The sequence below is a fragment of the Ovis canadensis genome, chromosome 2, assembly GCF_042477335.2.
Source record: "Ovis canadensis isolate MfBH-ARS-UI-01 breed Bighorn chromosome 2, ARS-UI_OviCan_v2, whole genome shotgun sequence".
Taxonomy (NCBI): domain Eukaryota; kingdom Metazoa; phylum Chordata; class Mammalia; order Artiodactyla; family Bovidae; genus Ovis; species Ovis canadensis.
Genome location: NC_091246.1, coordinates 66,691,645 through 66,714,444, shown reverse-complemented (window position 1 = coordinate 66,714,444; position 22,800 = coordinate 66,691,645). Strand labels below are relative to the sequence as shown.

Sequence of the window (22,800 nt, the reverse complement as noted above, 5' to 3'; positions counted from 1 at the left end):
CTTAGAGTGTCTATCCTTGGGATGTCAACCCTAGGATAACTCTGCATCAGCTGGTTCTGATGACTTCTGAGCTGGAATTTGGATGTAGTTGTTTACTTCTCCAAAAGCTACTCCCATGTGTATGGGTGTGCGTGTGTGCTGGGTGACCACAAAGTCAGGGAACTCGGGATAATCTTTTTTCATGTGTGCTTGTAGAGAGATTGAGGGCACGTGGGAGAGTCTTGGGGAATCAGTGGGTTTGGGTGGGGGCTTGTGGAGGCCCAATTTGGGGTGTATGCTCCGAGGTGCGGGGAGCATGTTGGTGTGGATGTGGGGTGTGCCAAGATAAAAGCTGGTTGCATTTTCAATAAGCTCAGTATGTTTTCAGGCAAAGTACGTACTCCAGTGGGCCTAATACTTATTCAAAACAATAATACTCTCCAAAGAGCCTGGAGATAGAAAAGCTCATATTTGTTTTACTTTTTTTCAGATTAACATGGATTCACTGCTTAAACTTTAGAAGTATATCAGATGAGAAGATATCTGATCTAGAGGGTAAAGAAAAACAAACTGAACATAGTATCAGAAAACAAAGTACAGTACTACTTAAAAGTAAGTTTCTCCTATGTTTGCTGATTTTAAGCTCTGCCTATCACACACAAACTATTATCTTTACACAAAAACCGAAGTTCCCTATCTTGTGGATTAAGAAACTGAGGCTCAAACAGAAAAAGAGATTGCAAACTTAAATGCCAACAGAGACCATGTAAATGATTAAAATAAAGGACATGCCCCTTACAAAGAATGGTCAGTTCAAGCCAATTGCTGCTGGGCAGGAATTCAGGCCCCAAATTGCCAGATTGTTCGATTTTTTCAGAGAAGCCAGAAATCTGGATTTGTGTGGAAATCCTTATTTTTCCAAGTTAGTAACGAAATGTTTATAAACCCTGCGCTGACCAAACCAAAAAATTTGCAAAGCAAATTAAGCAGCAGACCTCTAGTTTACAAACTCTGAATTTAAGGAACTAGGTTAAGGTCTCACAACTCGGAAACAGTAAGACAAATCAGAATGCAGCTCAGTCCACCTCAAAAGGATCTTCTCTCTTAGGCTACTCTAGAAGGAACTGCACTGAACTAAACCACAATTTTGCTTAAGTGGCTCAGCTTTTAAAGCCACTGGTTCTGTACAAGTGGCAGTTGTACGGGGCTCAGGGGGAGGAGAGCCAGCAGCAAGAGGGATTCTGGTTGGGCCACACAGAGCAGGGGGGTGTGGCTGGAATTTTAGTTTTTAAAGTCTCCACAAAATACAGACACTCCAATTGCTATTTCTTAGCCATCTTCTGGGTTTAATACCAGCCAGTAGTTTAAAAAATCAAGAAGCTGCTACCCCACACCAAAAATAATCTCACTGGAAGCTGAATCAGAAACTTCCAAATGCATGAGACCTTTTACAAGTCTTTCATTTAGAGTAGCCTTTGCACAGGAGAAAGAGTATCTTCTCCAGCAGGAATACACTTCTGACAGTCTTTACAGAGGCAGTGGTTTTTGTCTGACCATGTCCTAGTATTATCACAGAGCCTCCAAACTTAAATAAGACAACTGCAACCACCATATCACTAGTTTCAAAAGACTTACTGTAGCATTTAAAACGGCATTAATATTTCACTTCGTTTTCCACTCTGGGCTGTGTAAAAGGTTCTTCTGAGCTGACCTGCCTTATGGAGTATTAAAGAGCAGCACGCATGCACGCACGCATAAGCAGCCATTTCTGTAAATGCCTGAGAAAAATCACTCAACTGAATGGTCCAGAAGGCCTTTCTGAGTTGGGCAGACTCAGGAAGCTCACAAAGAAGCTTTGCAGGCCTCCTCAACTGCACCACTGGGCAGCTCCCTGAAGGAGAAAGTGCCTTTGCTCAAGGTGGCAGTGGGTGTCCCTGGGAGCTGAACTCCGGGAACATGGCTGACACAGCCAGGCCCGCCCAACAGCTGTTGGTGAGTAACACCCTCTGGTTAGTATACCCCTACTTCACCCTGGGAGCCATGCTAAAGGTCACATCCCCCAAGTCAAGCACAAGATACAAACTGTAAAATGTGCTATTTTTTGGCAACCTAGATGGCAACCCCAAACAGAACCTGATTTTACATTAACGGTGGAGGAAATTCAGCTTTACTCCTGTGCCAGCAGCCACCTCCACAAGAAGCACTTTCCAAAGGAAATAAAATATGAGATGCAATTACGTAGCGTTTTTAAAAAAGCAAAACCAAATCAAACTAACCAATGATCATTTTGAAACCACAGGCCCAGGGCCTCATCTTAAAAGCACTAACAATTACACCAAAAACCGGCAATACTTTCCAAGGAACTCCAACAACCTCCTCTTAAACATGGTGTCATAGGACAGATGGAAAAGGAGTTTCAGGAGGACTAGGCACAGTGCTTCCTTATCAGAACAGCAGTGATAAAGGACCCTGACACTAAACATGGTGAGAGGGCATGGTCAACCATGAAAGCTTCCCAGCTTTTTCTGAATATGTTAAACAGAACCAACAGAATTGACTGACCAACGTTCCTTTAAGTCTCCAAAGCCTATTTTATACTGCAGATGTCTTACCAGCCACAGGCATCGATGATCAGACCTGCCTTTTGCTCTCCCTGGGAGACCCCCTTCCACGGGGCCTCCAAAACACCCCAACCTTCATTATCAGTCTTGACCTCCGGCAAGGACCACACCTCCTTGCTAAGTGCTCTATTCAAGGTGGAGGGTGCGATCTAAATTACGTGGGAAAAAATCCGCTCTGAAATCTCCTTAAAAAGGCTAACTAGTTGTAAAGTTAACCATCACTTGATCAAACTCCTCTGCTGCCTGAAGCAGTGTTATTTTAAACCTCTCTGAGGACTCTTGGCCATATTTAAAACCACCTTGGCAAGCCCTGAAAAGTAGCAAGCATACAGCTAACCGAGCCCTTAGTCATCCCTAAAAGGTTCCATGTAAAGTGCGCCGCTTCTCCCCAGCTTTCGGCCACTTCGCTGCAATCCCACAAGAGAATAAAATAAAACATACACCATTTGACTCTGTCCCCCCAAGCCCCCGTTAGCGTCTGCCAAGGTTGGGTGGCCCCATAGTCGCCCGGTGCGGGAGTCCTGGGGAGGGGGGCGGGGCGGGACAGGGGAGGGGCCGCACCACTCCCCACGAAGCCACGCACAGGGGCTGGCCCTCAGCACTCTTTCTGTCCCCCAAGTTAAGGCTCTCCATGGCTTCTAGAGGCTGGGGACGATTAAAGAGAGTGAGCTCTCCGTTTCTACCAGGTTCAATCATTTTAAAGAATTAAACAGCAACTCATCCAAAATTTTGCACCCTTTCGGCCACACATGGAATACTCCACACCCAGGAAGACTGCCTGGCCAAAGGTTAACCCCAGAGTTGGGCTGGAGAGGGAGACGCCGCTAACCTGTATGCACTCTGTAATGGGCTTTGAGATGGGAGGATTTTCCATAGACTTTCCCACAGCCACTGTAGGGGCACTTGTGCCTCTTTTCGGAGGCGTGTTTCCCCTTCGCAGCCACTCCAGGGTGGAGGAGGGAGAGCGGGCTGGGCGCGCCGCCAGGATCCTGTCTCTCCTCCGGGCTGTGGGAAGGACTCGACCCAGATTCGGTGGTCACGTCGCTGTCGGACCCCATATCCTCATCCGGGCTCTCGCTGCACACCGAGGGGGTCTGGATGGGTCGGTACTTGTTCAGGTCCAGCAAGCTCTTGGCGATGGTGACCAGCGTGCAGTAATCCTTCCAGGTATCCCCCGGGTCACCGTGTTCCTTGGTCACCTCGCGCTCAGGTAGTCGCAGCCGCTCGGCGTCCGGAGCGCCCCCATGCTCCGGCACCGCAGCGCGGTTCGAAATGGAAACCAGACACTGGGCAGCCACGAAGTCCATGTAGGCGGCTGCGGACATGGTGCGGGCGACAGCAGCCCCGGCGGCGCGGCCAAACTTGGCGGTGGCTGCGGAGGTTCGGCTCGCCGTGCCCTGGCCTCGGACTACGAGCGCTGCGCCGCGCGGTGGCCAAGGGGGCGGGGGCGCGGGGCGCTTCCGACTCGCAGAGCGCGAGGCGACCTCAGCCCCTCATCTTTACGTAACCGGCAGCGCCTCCGCACGCAGCATCCACGGCCCCGGGCTCCGCCGCGCTGCCGCCTCTCGCCGCCGCCGATGCCCAGAGCCGGGCGCGATCCCCACCGACGGGCGCGCCCGCCACTCCGAGCTCGCTCCCTTGGAAAGATGCCACACGTGGCGGTCGCAAGTTTATTCGACCGAAAACGCCCCCGAGGCGCTGGGAGAGGAAACTGCCTGAGATGTACACGCCCTCGGCTGCCTCTCCGTCGAGCCAAAGCCCCAGGACTTTCACCCAACCACCTGGACGCGGGTGGCAAGCGCAGGACGAAGCGCCAGGTCTAAGAGACACTTTTCCCCCAGTCCACTGACAGCTTCTGAGCCCCTGCTCTTGCCGGTCCGCACCGTGCCGGCATTCTCTCGCACAGTAACAATTTCGCAGAATCCCATCACGTCACAATCCGAACCCCCTCCAATTGGCCAGTGGGGAGGGTGATTCAACTCTGTTTACTTTCTCCCGCTGCCAGTCAGAACGGCCTTTCGGTGGAGAGGTGCGTCTAGAACTGAGGCGCGCGGCCAATCCGACTGTTCCGTTTCGATGCCTCGTGCTACCCCTACAGCCTCGAACGCTGACATTTAAAAGGGTAACAGCCGGGAGGCTGGAAAGGAGCAGCCGGACGTCTTTGGGAGTGCCCCTCAATCCCTTAGCCGGTCCAGGCCTCCTGGCTCACGTTCCAGTTGGCGGAGTTGTAGGATACACCTTCCCTACTCAGCTGCGTTCTTTCTTATGACAAAAAGATAACGTCCGTTTCGGTTTTCCAGCTCGCAAACAGTTAAGTGACTTCCTGCAAACGCTACAGTCCCAGCAACCAGCCTTCCAATCAAAAGTAAGTTGGTTGATGTCACTGACATTGGCTTAGCCAATCAGAAGGGCGTACCGAAGTCAAGCGCTCCACACTTGTAAACGGGAAGAGCTATAGTGAAACTGAATATATCCTTGCACTTTGTGTTGCTGATAGTAAAATAGAGATATGTATGGGAGGGCAGGGGTGATGAATAAATGCAAAGTGAGTCTATAATTAAAGAAAAGAACTAAATATTATCAGGCCAAGTTGCCCAAGAATAAACACAAATGAGAAAGCATCAATTCGTTTTTTTCCGTTTTGGGAAGCAGCATACTTTTAGGTAGATTTTTAATAATTCTTCCACCCAATGCAATAATTATGACTAACTCATCTTGAAAATGCAGAGCTGACAAAAGTTCTGTTTTAAAGCTTGTTTTTGTTCTGACTGCACTTACTTTGACCACTTCATCTTTGCTTTTGTGATGCGTCTTTAATTTCTCTTCTTCCCTCCTGCAGGTTATTCTAAGTAAGCTGTTTTCGTTTTGTTTTGATGCTATTTTTATCTTCCTGAAATAAATGAAGCCAAAAATCCCTGTATAACTTTTAAAACTTCAAAAACATTTTTAATTCATTTTCTTTCCACAGCCCCTGAGGGACGTTAGGGTGTGTATGTATCCCTTCCCTCACTTAACAGATATGAACACTAAGATGCAAAGAAGTGACTTGTCTACCTTATCAGGTAGAGAACTCCATGGAAAACATAAATCTGATTCCTTGCTGTTTGGGCTTCAGAGCTGAACTCTTTGGTTTTGTGAAATATTAACTTTGCTTAACAGATTCTTAAGAACTGGAACCAGCCAAAGCCATTGAATATTTTGGCATTACTTGATCAACAATTAGTATGGCTCTTAAGAGTCTACTTCTTAGGTTTGCGCCTCTCTCTGAAAGAATGATGGGGTTGTTATCCATCTTGATAGCTGAAAAAGGAATCTAAGGTCAATGTTTCTTGCAGCAGGTGTACTGTCCACAGAATTGATTAAAAATACATTTACTTTCCTAAGTGGGTGTGAGAGGTACCTGCCTCTATGTAACGTAGATGCAATGAGGTCCAACCATAACCCCCACTGGCTATTAGCCTTTGTTAAGGTTTGGGAAAGGTTCTGGTCTCTAAAGGAGGAGTCTCAAATTTACCCTTCTAGTTTGAAGGCTAGTGTAGTTTCCATTGACTTTGCTTTTAAAATGGTACAGAAAGATATTGCAGTAGGTGACTACACAGGAAAGGGAAGTTTAGAAAGGGGGTGCTGGTCAACGAAGAATATCATCACCGCTACCATCATCATCATAAGGTCGGTACATGTAAAGTGAAGTCATCTTAAAGTTCTTGTATTCCAGTCCCCTTAATTTTAGAAAAGCATTCACTGAAGCCCTAAGGAATTTGCCTACTTCATGATTTTTCTGGAGCAGACTCTGTCCCCAAGGCTACATAACCACTTAGAAATTCCATATTTGCTTGCCCCTTTAAGGTCCAGCACAAATAGCAGCAGGATCTCTCTAGGACTACTATGATCAAGGCCTGTTACTCTCTCAGATTTGCACTGTAACTGCATTTCTCTCATTGCACCAGGTGCCTTCACAGCAGACAGTTCTAGAGTTAACGTGGGGTTATTCCAAAAAACAAAGTCTGTATCTTTTCTTGAAGACTGTATCCAGGAACTTGAATAAGTCAATCATCATAGGTTTTTTTAAGTATACATTTACTTCTTGCTCTCTTCACCTCCCTTTAATTTTGTTTGGACTGGACATAAACCCTAAACCCTTCCAACCCATTCATTTCAGAATTACACAAGAGGTAATAAAATACAACCGAGATTTCATTCACATGAATTTCTTGCACACATTTACAAACGTAACTGCTACTTGATTTACAATCTTTTAAAACCCGATAATTCTACAATTGTAGAATGACTTCTCTTTTTTCTCCTTTTCCACTTACTCCCTCTGCAGATATTTGTTTCTGCTAATGAGTTGCTGCTACTGCTAAGTCGCTTCAGTCGTGTCCTACTCTGTGTGACCCCATAGACTGGGGCCGCTAATGAGTCAGGCAAGGGTAAATAGAGAAATGAAAAAAGAATCTATCCTCAATGAGGCATGTTAAAAACAAATACAGATATAGTTACAGATGTCTCACAACAAGTAGTAATTCCTATATCAGGATTTTTTCTTGTATTTTCAACAATAGGGTTTCCTTTCTGTGCTAGGGTGTGTATTATAATAGTTTTATGATTAAAACTAATTTACGCTTTTTTGCCAGTATGTAACTGTCCCAATTAAAATTCTGGCAAAATACATTATCCCAGATTAATGTGAATCATCGCTAATTACAATGAATAATTTACTAAAAGTATACATTATGCCGCATAAATATAAGAACTCTGTTTTCCCCCAAGTTAATCTTTGTAAACATACATTTCAAAATTACACAAGCCAACTGAGAGGAGCACAAGCATTCAGAGACTAGAGCTGTGCTTACCGTTTTAAAGTATGCATTTTCCTCCCTAATTCCTATCTAAGTCTTGGCTTTATTTTCTGAGTTCTCAAGAACAATGCCTGTAGCAAGAAGTCTGATTTTCTGTGCATCCTAAAGTAATTATCATTATCACCCCTCCTCAGAGGCAGTACCTACAGTGAGCTGATTTTCAGCAGGTGTTTAAGTCACCATGGGGTACAGAACTGGCCTCCTGGGCCTGAGAGGGGCTGTGTGACCTTAAGCAACCTCGTAGACTAGACTAATACATCTACATAGTCTCTGGGCCCCCCTCGTTCCCCAACCAAAAAAGCTTAATACTTGGGTTTTTTAAACACCATCTCATCTGCTGTGCATTTACAAATACAGTTCTTTAGGGCAGTAAAGGTCAGAATACCTTAAATCAATATTTAACTGGAGAGCAGGCACAAATATAAATTCGTCCAAGATCCCCTAAATCCTTTATTCCTTAATTTCGTGTTCTTTTTCTCTCTTCAAACTAGTTTGTGGGAAGTGGCCTGAGGTGTCACGGAATCTCACCCCTTTTCCTAGGCAAGTTCCCCACCCTAGCTCCAAGTGAGTTATTTCCAGGCAAATTCAGCCCATTCCCAGGCGTATTCCCTGTTGGTTTTAATCCAAAGCAAAGGAGCCCAAAGCAATTCCCGGGAGCTAATCACCTGGAGTTTAGTCTAATATACATATTGCCCAGTCTCACCCATGCCCAAGGCTCAGAGAGGTTTAGGTTAAAATTGCACTCTGTAGGTAGTGGGTTCCGCCAACGCTGGCTTTTCTCGCTCTTTCCTTCTTTCCTGCTGGGAGGCGTGGACGGTGCTGGGCAGAGCTGCCAGCCTCCAGGCGGGAAGGAAGGAGAACAGATGGCCCACTGGGGGTAGGGGATCACGTGTCGGACCTCACTCTGGGCTGGATCCAAAACTGCTTTCAGGACCCAGGCCCTTGGACTTCAGCGATCCCATCAAAGCACAGAGGGTATCTTGGGGGCGGGCGGGGGGCGGGGAGGTGCGGTGGGAGAAGCACAGTCTTCCTTTTAGTAAGAGCTGAGGAATTAGGGGAAGGTGGGAGTTTGGGGAAGACGGAAGAGAAGCTGAAGGAATCGGGCTTCCAACAATGGCGGTGTGCCCGGATTTGAAATGCAATCAGGTAAACCCCTATCTGGTGAAACGCCCGCGGCCATAATGACAGTTAACACGTAAGGGGGTGGGGGGATCCGGCCCAGCGAAAAATTGCACGATGCCCTACTTTGCTCTCGCTCCACTTAGCAGCCTTCCGCAAAACTCCAGGCCTCTCTTTTGCCAAGCAGAAAGGCCACCCGTTCATGCATATGCAGGAGGATAAGTTTAGCTCACAGCCCCCTGCGCTCTAAGGAGCCCTGCGCCGTGCACGCTGAATCACCCGAGCTCGGGGGCGGGTGCTCCGCTGGGGCCGCAGACTGGCGGGCGGCAGAGCCACTCGCGGGCCGCGCGCCCCGGCCTGGCATCGCCCTTTTAAAAAGTCTTCCGCAGGCGTCCGCCGCAGCAGCAGCCGGAGGAGGCGAGTTCATCTGAGGACAGTCCTAGTTCTCAGAAATCCCTTCCCTGCTGGAACATCAAGCTCCCTTTACTGCAGTTGAACAAACTGCCCTAGATTGGGGGATGAGGAACCCGCCCCAAACTCGTGCAAGAAGCTCCGGGCGCCCGCGCCCACGTGAACTAACCTTGAAATTAGCCCCTTCACCCGGTAGGGAGAGGGTGGGAGTGGGCGGGGGCCGCCGGTTGGCCCTTCGTGGCCCAAGCTCTAGGGTTTGTGCCCTCTGCTTGGGCGTACGGCCCCCACCACCCTGTTTCGTAACTCTGGCGGGATTGCATAAAAAAAAAAAAATCCCCGGGGTAAGATAGGTGTTGGGGGGAGGGGTTGGGAGGAGGAGGTACCTTCTCCATCACCCACGCCTGTGAGGAAGAGGAAAACCTGCCCTGTGGTCCCCCTGGGAACACTGCAGAGTAGGGTGTCGGATGACATCAGCTTCTAAACATAGCCGGCACCGCACCCCAACTCTGAGCGCCGAGTGCTGGACTCGGGCGGGAGAGCGGGGGAAGCGCGTGCTGTTGGCCGCGGGCGGGGCGGGGCAGGCCAGGCCGGCTGGCCCGGCTGTGCGGGAGGAGATGACTTTGCAGGAATCAAGCTTGAAGAGTTTGCAGGCAAACCTCTCCTGCAATGGTCGGGCCACAGGGTTAGGAAACATTCGTGCCATTCTGCGCTCTCCCCTGCCCCACAAAAGCCACACACACATATGCGCGCAGCCCTAGGCTCTAAAGTGCCTTTATTTATATAAATCAACCCATCCTCCAGCCATAGCTGTAGCGCCCACTTAGGTCAGTTCGGGGACCCTCCGCGCCCTCTAGCCCGGTGCCTGCCTCCAGGCTAAGCCTGAGAGGGGGTCGGCGCGGCCCTCCCGGTGAGTCAGATGGGCTGTTTCCTGCGGTTGTTGTGGAACAGTTTGTCCTTTTTACTCCCCGCCCCCCGCCCGATCTCCACCCCCTTGGTAAATATAGCGCTCACGTTTCATCATCTCTTTGTCCAACGAGCGCCAGACACCCCGGCCCGCGGCCCCCGCAGCCTCCCTCCTCCTCCCGGTTCGCCGTTACCTCGCATAACCCCGCGCGGGCAGGCGGCGGGCAGCAGCCTGCCCCGCGGCCCCGGCCAGCCCTGCTCCCCAGCGCTTCCCGCCGCAGTAGACAGACTCTCCCCTCCTTCCACCCCCTCCTTCGCTTCCAGTTTCCGCTTAAGTTGTGCCCCCATGCCCTCGTCCCACCCCAGATGTCCCAGTGTCCTTGGGACCGGGTCAGCAGCGGGTAGGTGTTGAAAGGTAGACCCCCCTTCTTCCCAGCCCCAGGCGGCACCCACGCCTGGGCCAGTACAGCATCTGCCACTCACCCATCCTCCCCCTTCCCAAGGCCGCCCCCTGCTCCCCTCCTGAGCGCAGGTGACAGCTGCTCAGACTGATTCACCGACAGCTGAACTAGCTACGAGTACTTGGGGGTGGGCGCTTCGTGAACCGGCTCCTTCCCACCCCCTCACCCCAGAGAGGAGTGGGCTGGTGGGTCAGGAAAGGCGAGACGGGTGGATAACAGCCGAGAACCGCTTGCTTACTCTTCCCTCTCTCCCGTCCCCTCCCAGTTTCATTTCCACACATACAGCCACCCACCGGAGACCGGAGGCGGCTGGTGTTCTCTGAACGCAGGGAACTGGCTCTCTCTGTGGTCTTGTGTTTACTTCCCGCCTCCTCTCCACCCTCCTCCTCCTCGCCCCCACCACCCCACGCTGCCTCCCGCCCAGAGCAGCTGGGAAACCTGCAGCAAAACACTGCAGTCATGAGACTTCCCTGGACGCGGGCTGTGGCTCCGGTTGCCCTGCCCTGCCCTGTGTCCACTTGGGGCACTTCTGTGTCCTGGAAAGGCCCTTGGGGCTCCCCACCCAGGAATGTGTAAGAGGCCTGCCTCCCTCCCTTCCTCCTCTCCGCACTTGGCACCAGATGTCATCCTGTGGGGGCCCTGCCTGGCTGCCTTTTTGGCCAGGGCTCTGGGCCACCCCCATGAGTGGCCACCTGTCCAGGGACAGGTAGTGAGAGCACTAACAGTGTGTAAGAATTCAGCATCCAGGATGCCGCAGAGCTGGCTTATTTGCCATCACAGGCTGTCCCTTTCTGGACAGGGTGCCCAGAGTTCCCTGCTGACAGAGGTTTTCAGGCAGATTCCTGTTTTCGCAGGGACACACCCTCTCCATAGGGAATCTGGCAAAACCTTCCCTTCCTAAGCCTGCTTCCCAGCAGAGGAAGAATTCAACCTCTCCCCTGCTGTTGCTGCCAGGCTCCAGTCGTGTCCGACTCTGTGCGACCCCACCAGGCTCCTCCGTCCATTGGATTTTCCAGGCAAGAGTACTGGAGTGGGTTGCCATTGCCTTCTGCCTCTCCCCCTAAGGAAGCTGAATGAACAGAGTTCTGAGGAGGCCATGAGAGTTGAGCTCTGGGTGCCACCTGCCCGAAGTTCACCCCATTTAAAAACCGCCTCTTCACCACTGTGGGGCCGGCCACTGTTAGCAGCTTCCTGCCCCTCAGCAGCACACATGTTGCGCAGATGCTGTCTTGGTATTTTGACAGCAGATAAGAGGGAGTGAAAGTCGCAACAGTTCCCTGGTTTCCTTCTGACTCCATCACCCTGAATAAATCCCACTGTGGATGGCCTCTCAGAGGCGAAGGAGAGAAGGGAGCTTACTGAGGCCCTAAGGAGTAGACTTCATACCACAGCAGGTCTCCCCACACCTGGAGAATCACTACCCAAGTAAGACTTTCTCCCATCTGCCCCCAGCTCCTCTGAAGTACCTGCCATCAGACTATACCGCGGCTGGCTTGTTGCTGTGTTCTGCCATATCTCTCTTGTCTTAGCCACCCCAGCCCCCATTCCCTGGAGATTCTAGCACCTGACACACAGTCCTCTACCCCCACCGCATTCCTGCTAACATTTTCAGTCAATTCCGTATCCTTGTTGAAACCCTCCAACCACATCCCTCTCCACCCTAACTGTCATATGGGTACCCTGGACCTTGGCATCACCAAATAACAGCAGCGCTGCTGAACTTTTCATTTCAAACATGCTGTTCCCTGATCAACACCACTTTCCCTTCCAGCTTCTTTAATAATAACCCCAATAACCCCATCTGAACATTTCTTTGCCCCTGCTCTTAACCTCCAATCTACTTTCCCACTCTTCATCACAGCCCTGATATTCTCACATCTTTCCTACCTACGTTAGATTTCATAGTCTATCACTATATCACCCCTTTGTATAGACTCCTCACTTCCTTGTACCTGGGACCACCTGCCTGGCAAAACCCTGGTTCTGTCCAGCTTGACACACCAGACAAAAATAACAGTGCTAGCTGTTGTCACTCAATTTATGGGCCTGAATCTCCAGTGGGCTCTCAACACCGCCCTCTGCATTTCCCTCGTTGGTTTACTTTCCCACACTCTGAAATGACTACATTGCACCTGTTTCCCAAATATCCAACACCTCTCCCCTTCCTCACTCTGAGCTGAAAGCTTTACTTCTCATTTCACTGAGAAAAATAAAAGTTTCGCAAGAACTCCTCCTCTTCTGCCCACCATGTCTTCCGTCCTACCTGCCTCTCTGCCTGGACTCTGCCTTCCCTCCTGTCTCACGTATGTAGTGTCTCTGCTCTTATCTAAAGCAAGACCTTGGCACCATGGTCTCCTCCCCTGTTGACTATTTAATGATTGTTCCTGAAATTATCTCATCTCCTGCTAATCAATTGTCCTTCTCTCCTAAATAATTCACTTCAGCACAAAAATATGTGGTACTCCCTTCTGTCTTGTCTTTTCACCCAAACTTAATTTTTTAAAATATATATTTATTGATTTGGCTTCACCTGGTCTTAGTGTGGCACATGGGATCTTTGATCTTCACTGTGACCTGCAGGATATTTTTTAAAAAATCTTTTGGTTGCCTTAGCATGTAGGATCTTAGTTCCCTGAGCAGGGATCAAACCCACACTGTGGCACTGGCAGTCTTAACCACTGGACCACCAAGGAAGTTCCAACTCCCACGTTTTATCTTCAGTCCAGACCTCAGTCTTGAATGTCACACCTGACTATCCATTCCTCATCTGCACGTGGAAGATCTAACAGGAATCTCAAAGTTAACATATGAAAATTGAACTCCTGAATATAACCTAGGGAACTATACTCAGTATCTTATAATAACCTATATTAGAAAATAATCCAAAAAAGAATACACATATATGTATAACTGAATCACTTTGCTGTGTACTTTAACTATAGTTAGTTATAGTTAGTAATTGTAAATAAACTATACATCAATAGAAATAAAGTTGAACTATTAATTATTTCCTTAATTCAAAGTCCTTCCCATCTTAGGTGAACCGTATTCCTGTGACTCTGATTGCTCAAGCCCCAAACCGAGGAGTTATTCTTGATACCTCTCTTTAATTTATACCCCACAGCTCTTCCATCAGGAACTCCTGTTAGCTGTATTTTCCAAATACAGCCAGAATCTGGCACTTCTGGTCTCCTTTACTGCCGCCACCTTCATCTCTCAAATGGATAACTTTAGTGGTCTCCAGCTGGTCTTCCTGCTTCCACTCCTGCCCTGCTTTCTTTTCTGAAGAGCTCTTTTAAAAGTATAGACCACTGACAGTTGGATGCTCTGTTATTTGCAGCCTAACAGAAACATTTAGGAAGAAATGTTTCAGTAGATTAGAGGCACATTAATCAAATTCACATCAGCTGAGCTATGAACTATAGGCAAACACACATCAGACACTATGGGGTAGTTTTGCAAGAATTTGGGAGGTTAAGGGGAAAAGAGGATGTAGGGATATATAGAGGGAAGGAAAGATGCTCAACATTCTAGATTGCAAATATTTTAATATGTTTCATTGAGGAGAAGTTAGAGGTTAGGCAGAAATTTACAATATATGAAGGAGGACATCACTGATAAAACAAGGTACAGAGGGCAACATGGTCTCAAGAGCCTAGAAGGAAAATGGAAAGCTCTGTCTTCCTTTGAGGCAGAAAGAACAATGTGAATCTGGCTGAAACATGGAGAAGTTTGGAGGCAGAAAAGAGGAAAGCCCTGGGGAGTTCATGCCAGATTTCTTTGTGGAGCAGAGACAAGGTAGTCTGCAAAGGAGATGATGGGGAATGTGGCAGAGGCCATGGGGAACATGGCAAGGGTTTGGAGCGCCTGTCCTTGAAATAAGCCACCTTATTTATATCTTCTTGCACTGGGCCTAGCACATGGCAGTTTCTATCTGTTGGAAGAATGAATTGACTCGGTATGAGTAACAGGATCATTAAATAGCAACAGCTGCCCAGCTGAGATGGTAAACCATGTATTTGTGGGGCTTTCTTAATAACTTTTATTTCTTGTTACAAAATGAATATGTTTTCATTGTAAAAGAGCTTAAAAAAACAGATAACCCCAAAGAAAAGCAATAAAAATCAATCATATACCACAAACCTGGAGGTAACCATGGTTAATATTTCAGTATATATTGGTCTTATCCTTTTTTATGAACAACTATACATTAAAAAAAGTGAGATTAGGCCATATATATGTTTTTATAATTTTTTTCAGTGTGTTAACAAGTCAGCTGAATAATTTCAGCTAAAAATTCTAGCTGAAATTATTTTATATTCTACCTTCTTATTTAAAATAATTATCTTCTGAATAATAAACATTCACATGGTTCAATTTTAAAAGTTTAAAGGGATATATAATGAAAAATCTCTTCCCCAACCCTACCTTCAGATACCTAATTACGCTTTCCAGAAGCAACTAAGATGTTTTTGTAAATCCTTCCCAAGACATTTTATATATATCCAAGAAATACAAAAACACTGCCCACATTTTTATATAAATGGTTAGTATCATAGCAATGTTATGCATCTTTTTTAAAAAAGTAATTTTATTTTATTTATGTTTGGCTGTGCTGGGTCTTCATTGCTGTGTGGGCTTTCCTCTAGTTACAGAGAGCGAGGGGCTACTCTGTAGTTGCTGTGTGTGGGTTTCTCACTGAGGTGTCTTCTCTTGTTGCAGAGCATGGGCTCTGGAGCTTAGGCTCAATAGCCGTGGCACATGGGCTTAGCTGCTTCATGGCATATAGGATATTCCCAGATCAGGGATCAAACCTGTGTCTCCTGCATTGCCAGGCAGATTCTTTACCACCGAGTCGTCAGGGAAGCTCCTGTTACGCATCTTGCTTTACCAAGTTAATAACATATCTTGGGGAGCTCCCTGGTGGTTCCAGTGGTTAGGACACAGCCTGAATTCAATCCCTGGTTGTAGAATTTAGATCCTGCATGCTGCGTGTGCAGCCAAATACACTTTTTAAAATAAATAAATTAAGATACATACATGCTGCTGCTGCTGCTAAGTCGCTTCAGTTGTGTCCGACTCTGTGCGACCACACAGACAGCAGCCCACCAGGCTCCGCCGTCCCTGGGCTTCTCCAGGCAAGAACACTGGAGTGGGTTGCCATTTCCTTCTCCAATGCATGAAAGTAAAAAGCGAAAGTGAAGTCGCTCAGTCGTGTCCGACTCTTAGCGACCCCATGGACCGCAGCCTACCAGGCTCCTCCATCCATGGATTTTCCAGGCAAGAGTACTGGAATGGGGTGCCATTGCCTTCTCTGAAGATACATATATATATATTTCTTCGTGATCACTATTACAGATGAATACATATAGTTTCCTCCTGTCTTTTTTTGTTGTTCACTCAGCCATGTCCGACTCTTTGCAACACCATGGACTGTAGCATGCCAGGCTTCCCTGTCCTTCACTATCTTCTAGAGTTTGCTCAAACTCATGTCCATTGAGTCGATGATGCCATCCAACCATCTCATCCTCTGTCGTCCCCTTCTCCTGCGCTCAAATTTTCCCAGCATCAGGGTCTTTTCCTCCTGTTTCCTCCTGTCTAAGGGCTGCCATAGAATTCTAATACCAATGTACCTTAATTTATTTAACGAGTCCCCTGCTGCTCAGCATTTACATTACTTTGGATCTTTTAGGATTTCGAAAAAGACTACTTTAAATAAACTTCTTTTACTCTGGAGCAATATACTTCAAGGACAAAGTGCTTAAAAGTGTAATGCTGGGTTAAAAGCTACGTGCCATTGTAATCTTGATGGATATCAAACTGCTTTCCCTAGAGTTTGTACCGTGTACCATGCATGTGTACAAACTCCAAACAGCAATGAATAAAAGTATAAACTAGCAATGTATAAAAGTGCCTGTTTCTCAGACTCACAGACTTAGAGAATGATCGCCAAGGGAAGGATGGGAAGAATGGATAGTTAGGGAGTTTGGGATGGACTTGTACACACTGCTATATTTAAAATGGATAACCCACAAGGCCCTATGGAACTCTGCTCAGTGTTACGTGGCAGCCTGGACAAGTTTGAGGGAGAATGGATCCATATGTATGCATTGCTGAGTCCCTTCGCTCTTCACCTGAAACCATCACATTGTTAATCAGCTCTTAAGTACAAAATAAAAAATTTAAAAAGAAAAAAACAAAGTGCCTGTTTCTCTGTGTCTTCCTCAGTGAGGTGGTTAAAAAGGTGTTTGATCTTTGCCAACTTGATTGATAAAAATGGTATTTCAGGGTGCTTTAAATTTTCATTCTCTCATTAGAGATGAGGTTAAGAACCTTTTCATATGCGACCCCATAGACAGCAGCCCACCAGGCTCCCCCGTCCATGAGATTCTCCAGGCAAGAACACTGGAGTGGGTTGCCATTTCCTTCTCCAATGCAAGAAAGTGAAAAGTGAAAGTGAAGTCGCTCAGTCATGTCTGACCCTCAGAGACCCCATGGACTGTAGCCTTCCAGGCTGCTCAGTCCATGGGATTTTCCAGGCAAGAGTACTGGAGTGGGGTGCCATTGCCTTCTCCGATATGTTTGAGAGCTCTGGATATTTCTTTTTTTAACCCATAGCTATTATCAATTTTCTTCCCCTCTAGAATCTTTCTATATTAGACCTTTGTGATATGAATCACAAATATTTTTTCCCAATTTGTCATTTGCCTTTTATCTTTGCTTAGAGTTTTTGTCATGCACAAGTGTTTTTGTTATTGTTATATTTATCAGTTTTTTATACTTCTAGATATTTTGTAATTTGAAAGTCTTTCTCCATTCATATAATTGTCCCATGGCTTCTTCTAGTCCTCTTGTGATTTAGCGATCTATTTAAAATTTTTGGGGGGTGTAATTTCTGATGGAGAAGGAAATGGCAACCCACTCCAGTACTCTTGCCTGGAAAATTCCATGGACGGAGGAGCCTGGTAGGCTACAGTCCATGGGATCACAAAGAGTCAGACACAATTGAGCGACTTTACTTTGTACTTCATAATTTGTGAAGTGTGTACCCAATTAAAATTTTTTCCAGATGATATCTAGTTATTTTAATCCTATGTGTTGATTTTATCTTTTTAAAGATACAATCATGTCACCACTAAATAAAGACAGTTTTTCTTCCTTTTTCTTATTAGCTTTGTGCCTCTTTTTTTTTTCCCCTCTTCAGTTCAGTCGCTCAGTCGGGTCCAACTCTTTGCGACCCCATGAATCGTAGCACGCCAGGCCTCCCTGTCCATCACCAACTCCCGGAGTTCACTCAGACTTACGTCCATCGAGTCAGTGATGCCATCCAGCCATCTCATCCTCTCTCGTCCCCTTCTCCTTCTGCCCCCAATCCCCCCCAGCATCAGAGTCTTTTCCAATGAATCAACTCTTCGCATGAGGTGGCCAAAGTACTGGAGTTTCAGCTTTAGCATCAGTCCTTCCAAAGAAATCCCAGGCTTGATCTGCTTCAGAATGGACTGGTTGGATCTCCTTGCAGTCCAAAGGACTCTCAAGAGTCTTCTCCAACACCACAGTTCAAAAGCATCAATTCTTCGGCGCTCAGCCTTCTTCACAGTCCAACTCTCACATCCATACATGACCACAGGAAAAACCATAGCCTTGACTATGTCCAGAAGCAGAGAGGGATACAAAAGCTTTCTTCCTTCCTGCCTTCAGGTTGTCCCTCCCACCGCACCAATACCCACAATTGACTGATCCTAATCTGAATCAAAATGGCAAAGAAGTCTGGAAAAAATGTGCAGAATCCAGCTCCATGTGACACAGAGAAGCAAGGCCAGCTTCACGGCCATTCCATCTGCACAAGTTCCGAGGGCCCCACCCTTAGAAGGGCCCCATGCTGTCACTCTTTTGAAATTTTTTTTGAGCAGTCTAGCATTTTTGTTTTGCACTGACCCAGCAAATATGGATTTGGTTCTGCAGAGCAGAGCATGGAAGGGCAAAAGCAGAGCTTAGAGCAAAGAGGAAAATGCCAGGACTGCTCTGTGTTGCCAAATTGCTCTCCACAAAATTTATATCAGTTTGAACTTAGTGAAGAGTTGCCTGGGAACCCAACCGTAAACTGCTTACAGCACTGATAAGCAAGTTTCTAAGGTTTCCCCCAAGCAGTCCCTAACAGTTCCAAAAGCAAAAGCAGAAAAGTTGTCCAACTAGTTCTCTGGCTCTCAACTCAGAGAGTCACCTTAACCCGTATGAGATTTGATATGTAATTTCCCTGCCTCACCCCTTCAAGGAGGAAACAGATCTGACTAGGGAATGTGTTAGCTGTCATAGAGTTTATTACATAATCACTTTTGTGTTTGCATATCTGGTCTATCATTATATTTATCTTTTATCACTCTCCTTTCTATGCCTTGTTGGTGCAGAAAAAATGGTGAGTCAGATATTCAACAGCACTTGGGAGTTTTGTGAGGCTTGGTAGGCCAATTTCCAGATGCAGGGCTACTGGACATGCTCCAAGAGGCAGATACCAGTCTGCACACAGGCCCTGAATAACCCAGCAACAGTTTGGGAATGGGGAAGCTGTTTAGAGAAGGGTCTCAGATTTTGGTATGGTGGCTACATTATAGCAAGGACAGAGTGTGCCATGTCATTGAAGGAGGTGGGCAGGTGATGTGCAGAGAATTAGAGGGGCCTCACAGGAACCTAGAATCAATATTACAGCCCTTCAGGGACCAAGAAGAGGTCACTCTGGGAAAAGAGTCTTTCAGATACACATCCTCTATACAGTCCTCACCCCTTTGTCTGCAGGGGATACATTCCAAGACCGCAGTAGATATCTGAAACCATGGATAGTACTAGACCCTATATGTATTTTCCTGTACATATATACCTATGATAAAGTTTAATTTATAAATTAGGCACACTAAGAGATTAACAATAACTAAAATATAACAACGATAACAATATACTCTAATAAAACACAAGTGAAAGTGGCCTCTTTCTCTCAAACTATCTTATTATACAAATTCAATGCTTTTTCCATCTTAAGTAAGCATATATCATGCACTGTGGCTGTAACTTTTGCAGTTTGAAGTGTGACAGCAAAACTAGTACAAACTTCTCTTTCCTCCTTCACAATTTCACGAATAGAAGATTCGTTCTCACCCGCAGCTCTTAGCAACGTCAGCATACGACTTTTTTCTTTCCTTATTAAATTTCTAACTTTCACCTTTTCACTTAAAGGAAGTACTTTATGGCTTCTCTGGCATATCCGAATGGCCAGCATAACTTGTACTTTGGGGCCCTTATTAAGTAAAATAAGGGTGACAAGGACACATGCACTGAGATACCGCACGTAATAACCAAGACGGCAGGATGCTCTGGACAAAGCACAATTTATGACGCAGGTGGGATGGAGCAGGACAGCACAAGATTTCATCATGCTACTCAGAAAGGCTTCCCTGATAACTCAGTTGGTAAAGAATCTGCCTGCAATGCAGGAGACCCTGGTTCGATTCCTGGGTCCGGAAGATCTGTTAGAGAAGGGATAGGCTACCCTCTCCAGTGTTCTTGGGCTTCTTTTGTGGCTCAGCTGGTAAAGAATTTGCCTGCAATGCAGGAGACCTGGGTTGGGAAGATCCCCTGGAGAAGGGGAAGGCTACCCACTCCAGTATTCTGGCCTGGAGAATTCCATGGACTGTATAGCCCATGGGGTCGCAAAGAGTTGGACACGACTGAGTGACTTTCGCTTTCACTCAGAATGGCACAGTGGATATAATGGTGAACAGAAGACGCATGACTACAGTCTTCCCAATCCTATATACTAGAAGTGAGGTTGGGGGGAGGGATAATCAAATGTAATACAGTATAATTAATGCTGTGACAAGAGAATTAGACAGTGCTACAAAGAAAACATAATAGGGGTCCTTTTGCCTTATAAGAGCATCAGGGAAGGACTGAGAGCTAAGTAGGAGTTAGGCAAGCAAGGAGGGGAAATGGGTGGAAGAATGTTTGAGGAAGAAGCAATAGCAGTACAAAGGTCCTGAGGTAAGAGATCAGGCTACATATAAGGAACTGAAAGAAGCGTAGCCTGGAAAGGCAGAAGCGGAGAGAGCTAAGCCTGGGAAGGCAAGCATGCAGCAGATCTTAAATGGCTGTGAATACCCATATGGCTTTATCCTAAGTGCAATAGCAAGTCATTCAGGGCTCTATCCAAGAAAGGGATACAGACTTGCATTTTAGAAACACAACTCTGTCTGCAGTCTAAAGAATGAATCAAAAGAACCGAGATTAGAGGAAGGGAAATGAGAATCCAGGGAACAGATGAAAGTAGCTTGGAATAGGATGGTGGCAAAAGAATAGAGAGAAGTATGCCGAGATACAGTTAGGATGAAAAACCGACAAGGGTTGGGGATCAGATTTGGTGGAGAAGGGCAGAGGGGCTAAGGATGTCTCCTAGGTTTCTGAGTTCAACAGCTGTGGCAAACACAGATTTGTAGGTGAGAATAAGAATCAGGTTTGAGGGTACTTCCTTGGTCCAGGGCTAAAACTCCACACTTGCAATGTAGGGGGCCCAGGTTTGATTCCTGGTCAGGGAACTAGATGCCTCATGCTGCAACTAAAGATCCCTCATACAACTAAGTCCTGGAGCAGCCAAATAAATATTTTTTAAATATATTTTACAGTTGACAGTGTCTGCGGGACAGTCCAGAGGAATTGCCTAGTAGACAGCTGAGTAATTATTAGCCACTAACTCCTCACCTTAAATTACTTTATTACAGATTAACAATCTAGTTAATTTGTAAAGTTCTAAAGGAATAAGATACTTTTGTTTTGCTGAAGGAGGGAGGCCTAAGTAAAAGTCCTGAACTATCTCCTACCTCAAATTCATATGCTCTCTTAAGTTCATCCTCGAATCTCTGGCTGACCAAAACTTTTCTCCCTGCATTTTTACTATAGCATTCGTCTTGTTGCTTTCTAAGTTGTATGTTGATTCATCAGTGTCTTTTAACAGATTATGAATTTTAGGCACAGTTCAGTTCAGTTCAGTCGCTCAGTCATGTCCAACTCTGCGACCCCATGAATCACAGCACACCAGGCCTCCCTGTCCATCACCATCTCCCGGAGTTCACGCAAACTCACGTCCATCGAGTTGGTGATACCATCCAGCCATCTCATCCTCTGTTGTCCCCTTCTCCTCCTGCCCCCAATCCCCCCCAGCATCAGAGTCTTTTCCAATGAGTCAACTCTTCGCATGAGGTGGCCAAAGTATTGAAGTTTCAGCTTCAGCATCAGTCCTTCCAATGAACACCCAGAACTGATCTCCTTTAGGATGGACTGGTTGGCTCTCCTTGAGTCCAAGGGACTCTCAAGAGTCCTCTTTGGTCCTTTCATTGGGCTCATGTACGCAAAATCAAATGTCTGGGGTTTATATAAACATGGCTCACAATGTAAATTGGTTCCAAATGATATTTCCTACAATAAACCAATGTCAAGAAAATTGGTGATTAGGTTTTTTGCTTGAAACCCCAATGAAGAAATATTAGTTCTTGTTCATTATTTGCGAGTTTTTGAGTGAAAAGTTATATCAAAAATTAAGTGGTATAATTCTTCAAAGGTTGGGATGGTGAAAAGTTGCTAACATGGAAAGGAAAACATAAAAACTGAATGCTGCTGCTACTAAGTCGCTTCGGTTGTGTCCGATTCTGTGCGACCCCATAGACTCCACCAGGCTCCCCCGTCCCTAGGATTCTCCAGGCAAGAACGCTGGAGTGGGTTGCCATTTCCTTCTTCAATGCATGAAAGTGACAAGTGAAAGTGAAGTCGCTCAGTCATGTCTGACTCTTAGCGACCCCATGGACTGCAGCCCACCAGGCTCCTCCGCCCATGGGATTTTCCAGGCAAGAGTACTGGAGTGGGGTGCCAGTGCCTTCTCCGAAAAACTGAATGAATAAATGAATAATGGTCAGGCCCTCTTTCAGTAGAAACCCTTGTTGTATGAGATAAGCCTGAGAATACTGGGGAGCAGACAATGGTGGAAGAAGTCAGGAATTCCCAGAGGAACCTGGTGCAGAGAACAGAATAGGGAGAATTCTAGCCACCATTTATCGGCCGTCTAGTACATGTTAGGTGCAGTGACAAAATGATCTCATTTGAGATTTCATTCTCATGTCTTGCCATGTTGTGGAAGGCTGTATACTGTTCAATCATTGGCTTTTTTTGGTAGTACAATTCCAATGAATCAAATATTTTCTAGGACAGTATTAATTTCAGATATTCTGGTTCATTGTCAGGTCATATGTTTCATACTGTGGGAAATATGGCACTCGAAGGGAGACTATACAGACCTAGGACAGAGCAAATAATTTTTTGGTATGAATGAAAGAAAGAAAGGGAACAACTGCTCCCTGACATACTTTTGAGCAGAATATTTAACTCTGCGGTATCCTTACTGCTTTGCACATA

The 22,800-nt window shown here is 46.5% G+C and overlaps 1 protein-coding gene across 1 annotated transcript in view; it reads right to left on the bottom strand.

Annotated features, from left to right (window-relative positions):
- The window catches only part of KLF9 (KLF transcription factor 9), a 28,780-nt gene extending 23,245 nt beyond the window's left edge, over positions 1 to 5,535 (bottom strand). The window contains exon 1 of the mRNA XM_069574095.1: positions 3,430 to 5,535. Within this exon, the coding sequence (XP_069430196.1) occupies positions 3,430 to 3,925 (496 nt within the window). The 5' untranslated portion in view covers positions 3,926 to 5,535. The remainder of the gene's footprint in view (positions 1 to 3,429) is intronic.
- Positions 5,536 to 22,800: the final 17,265 nt, after the last annotated feature.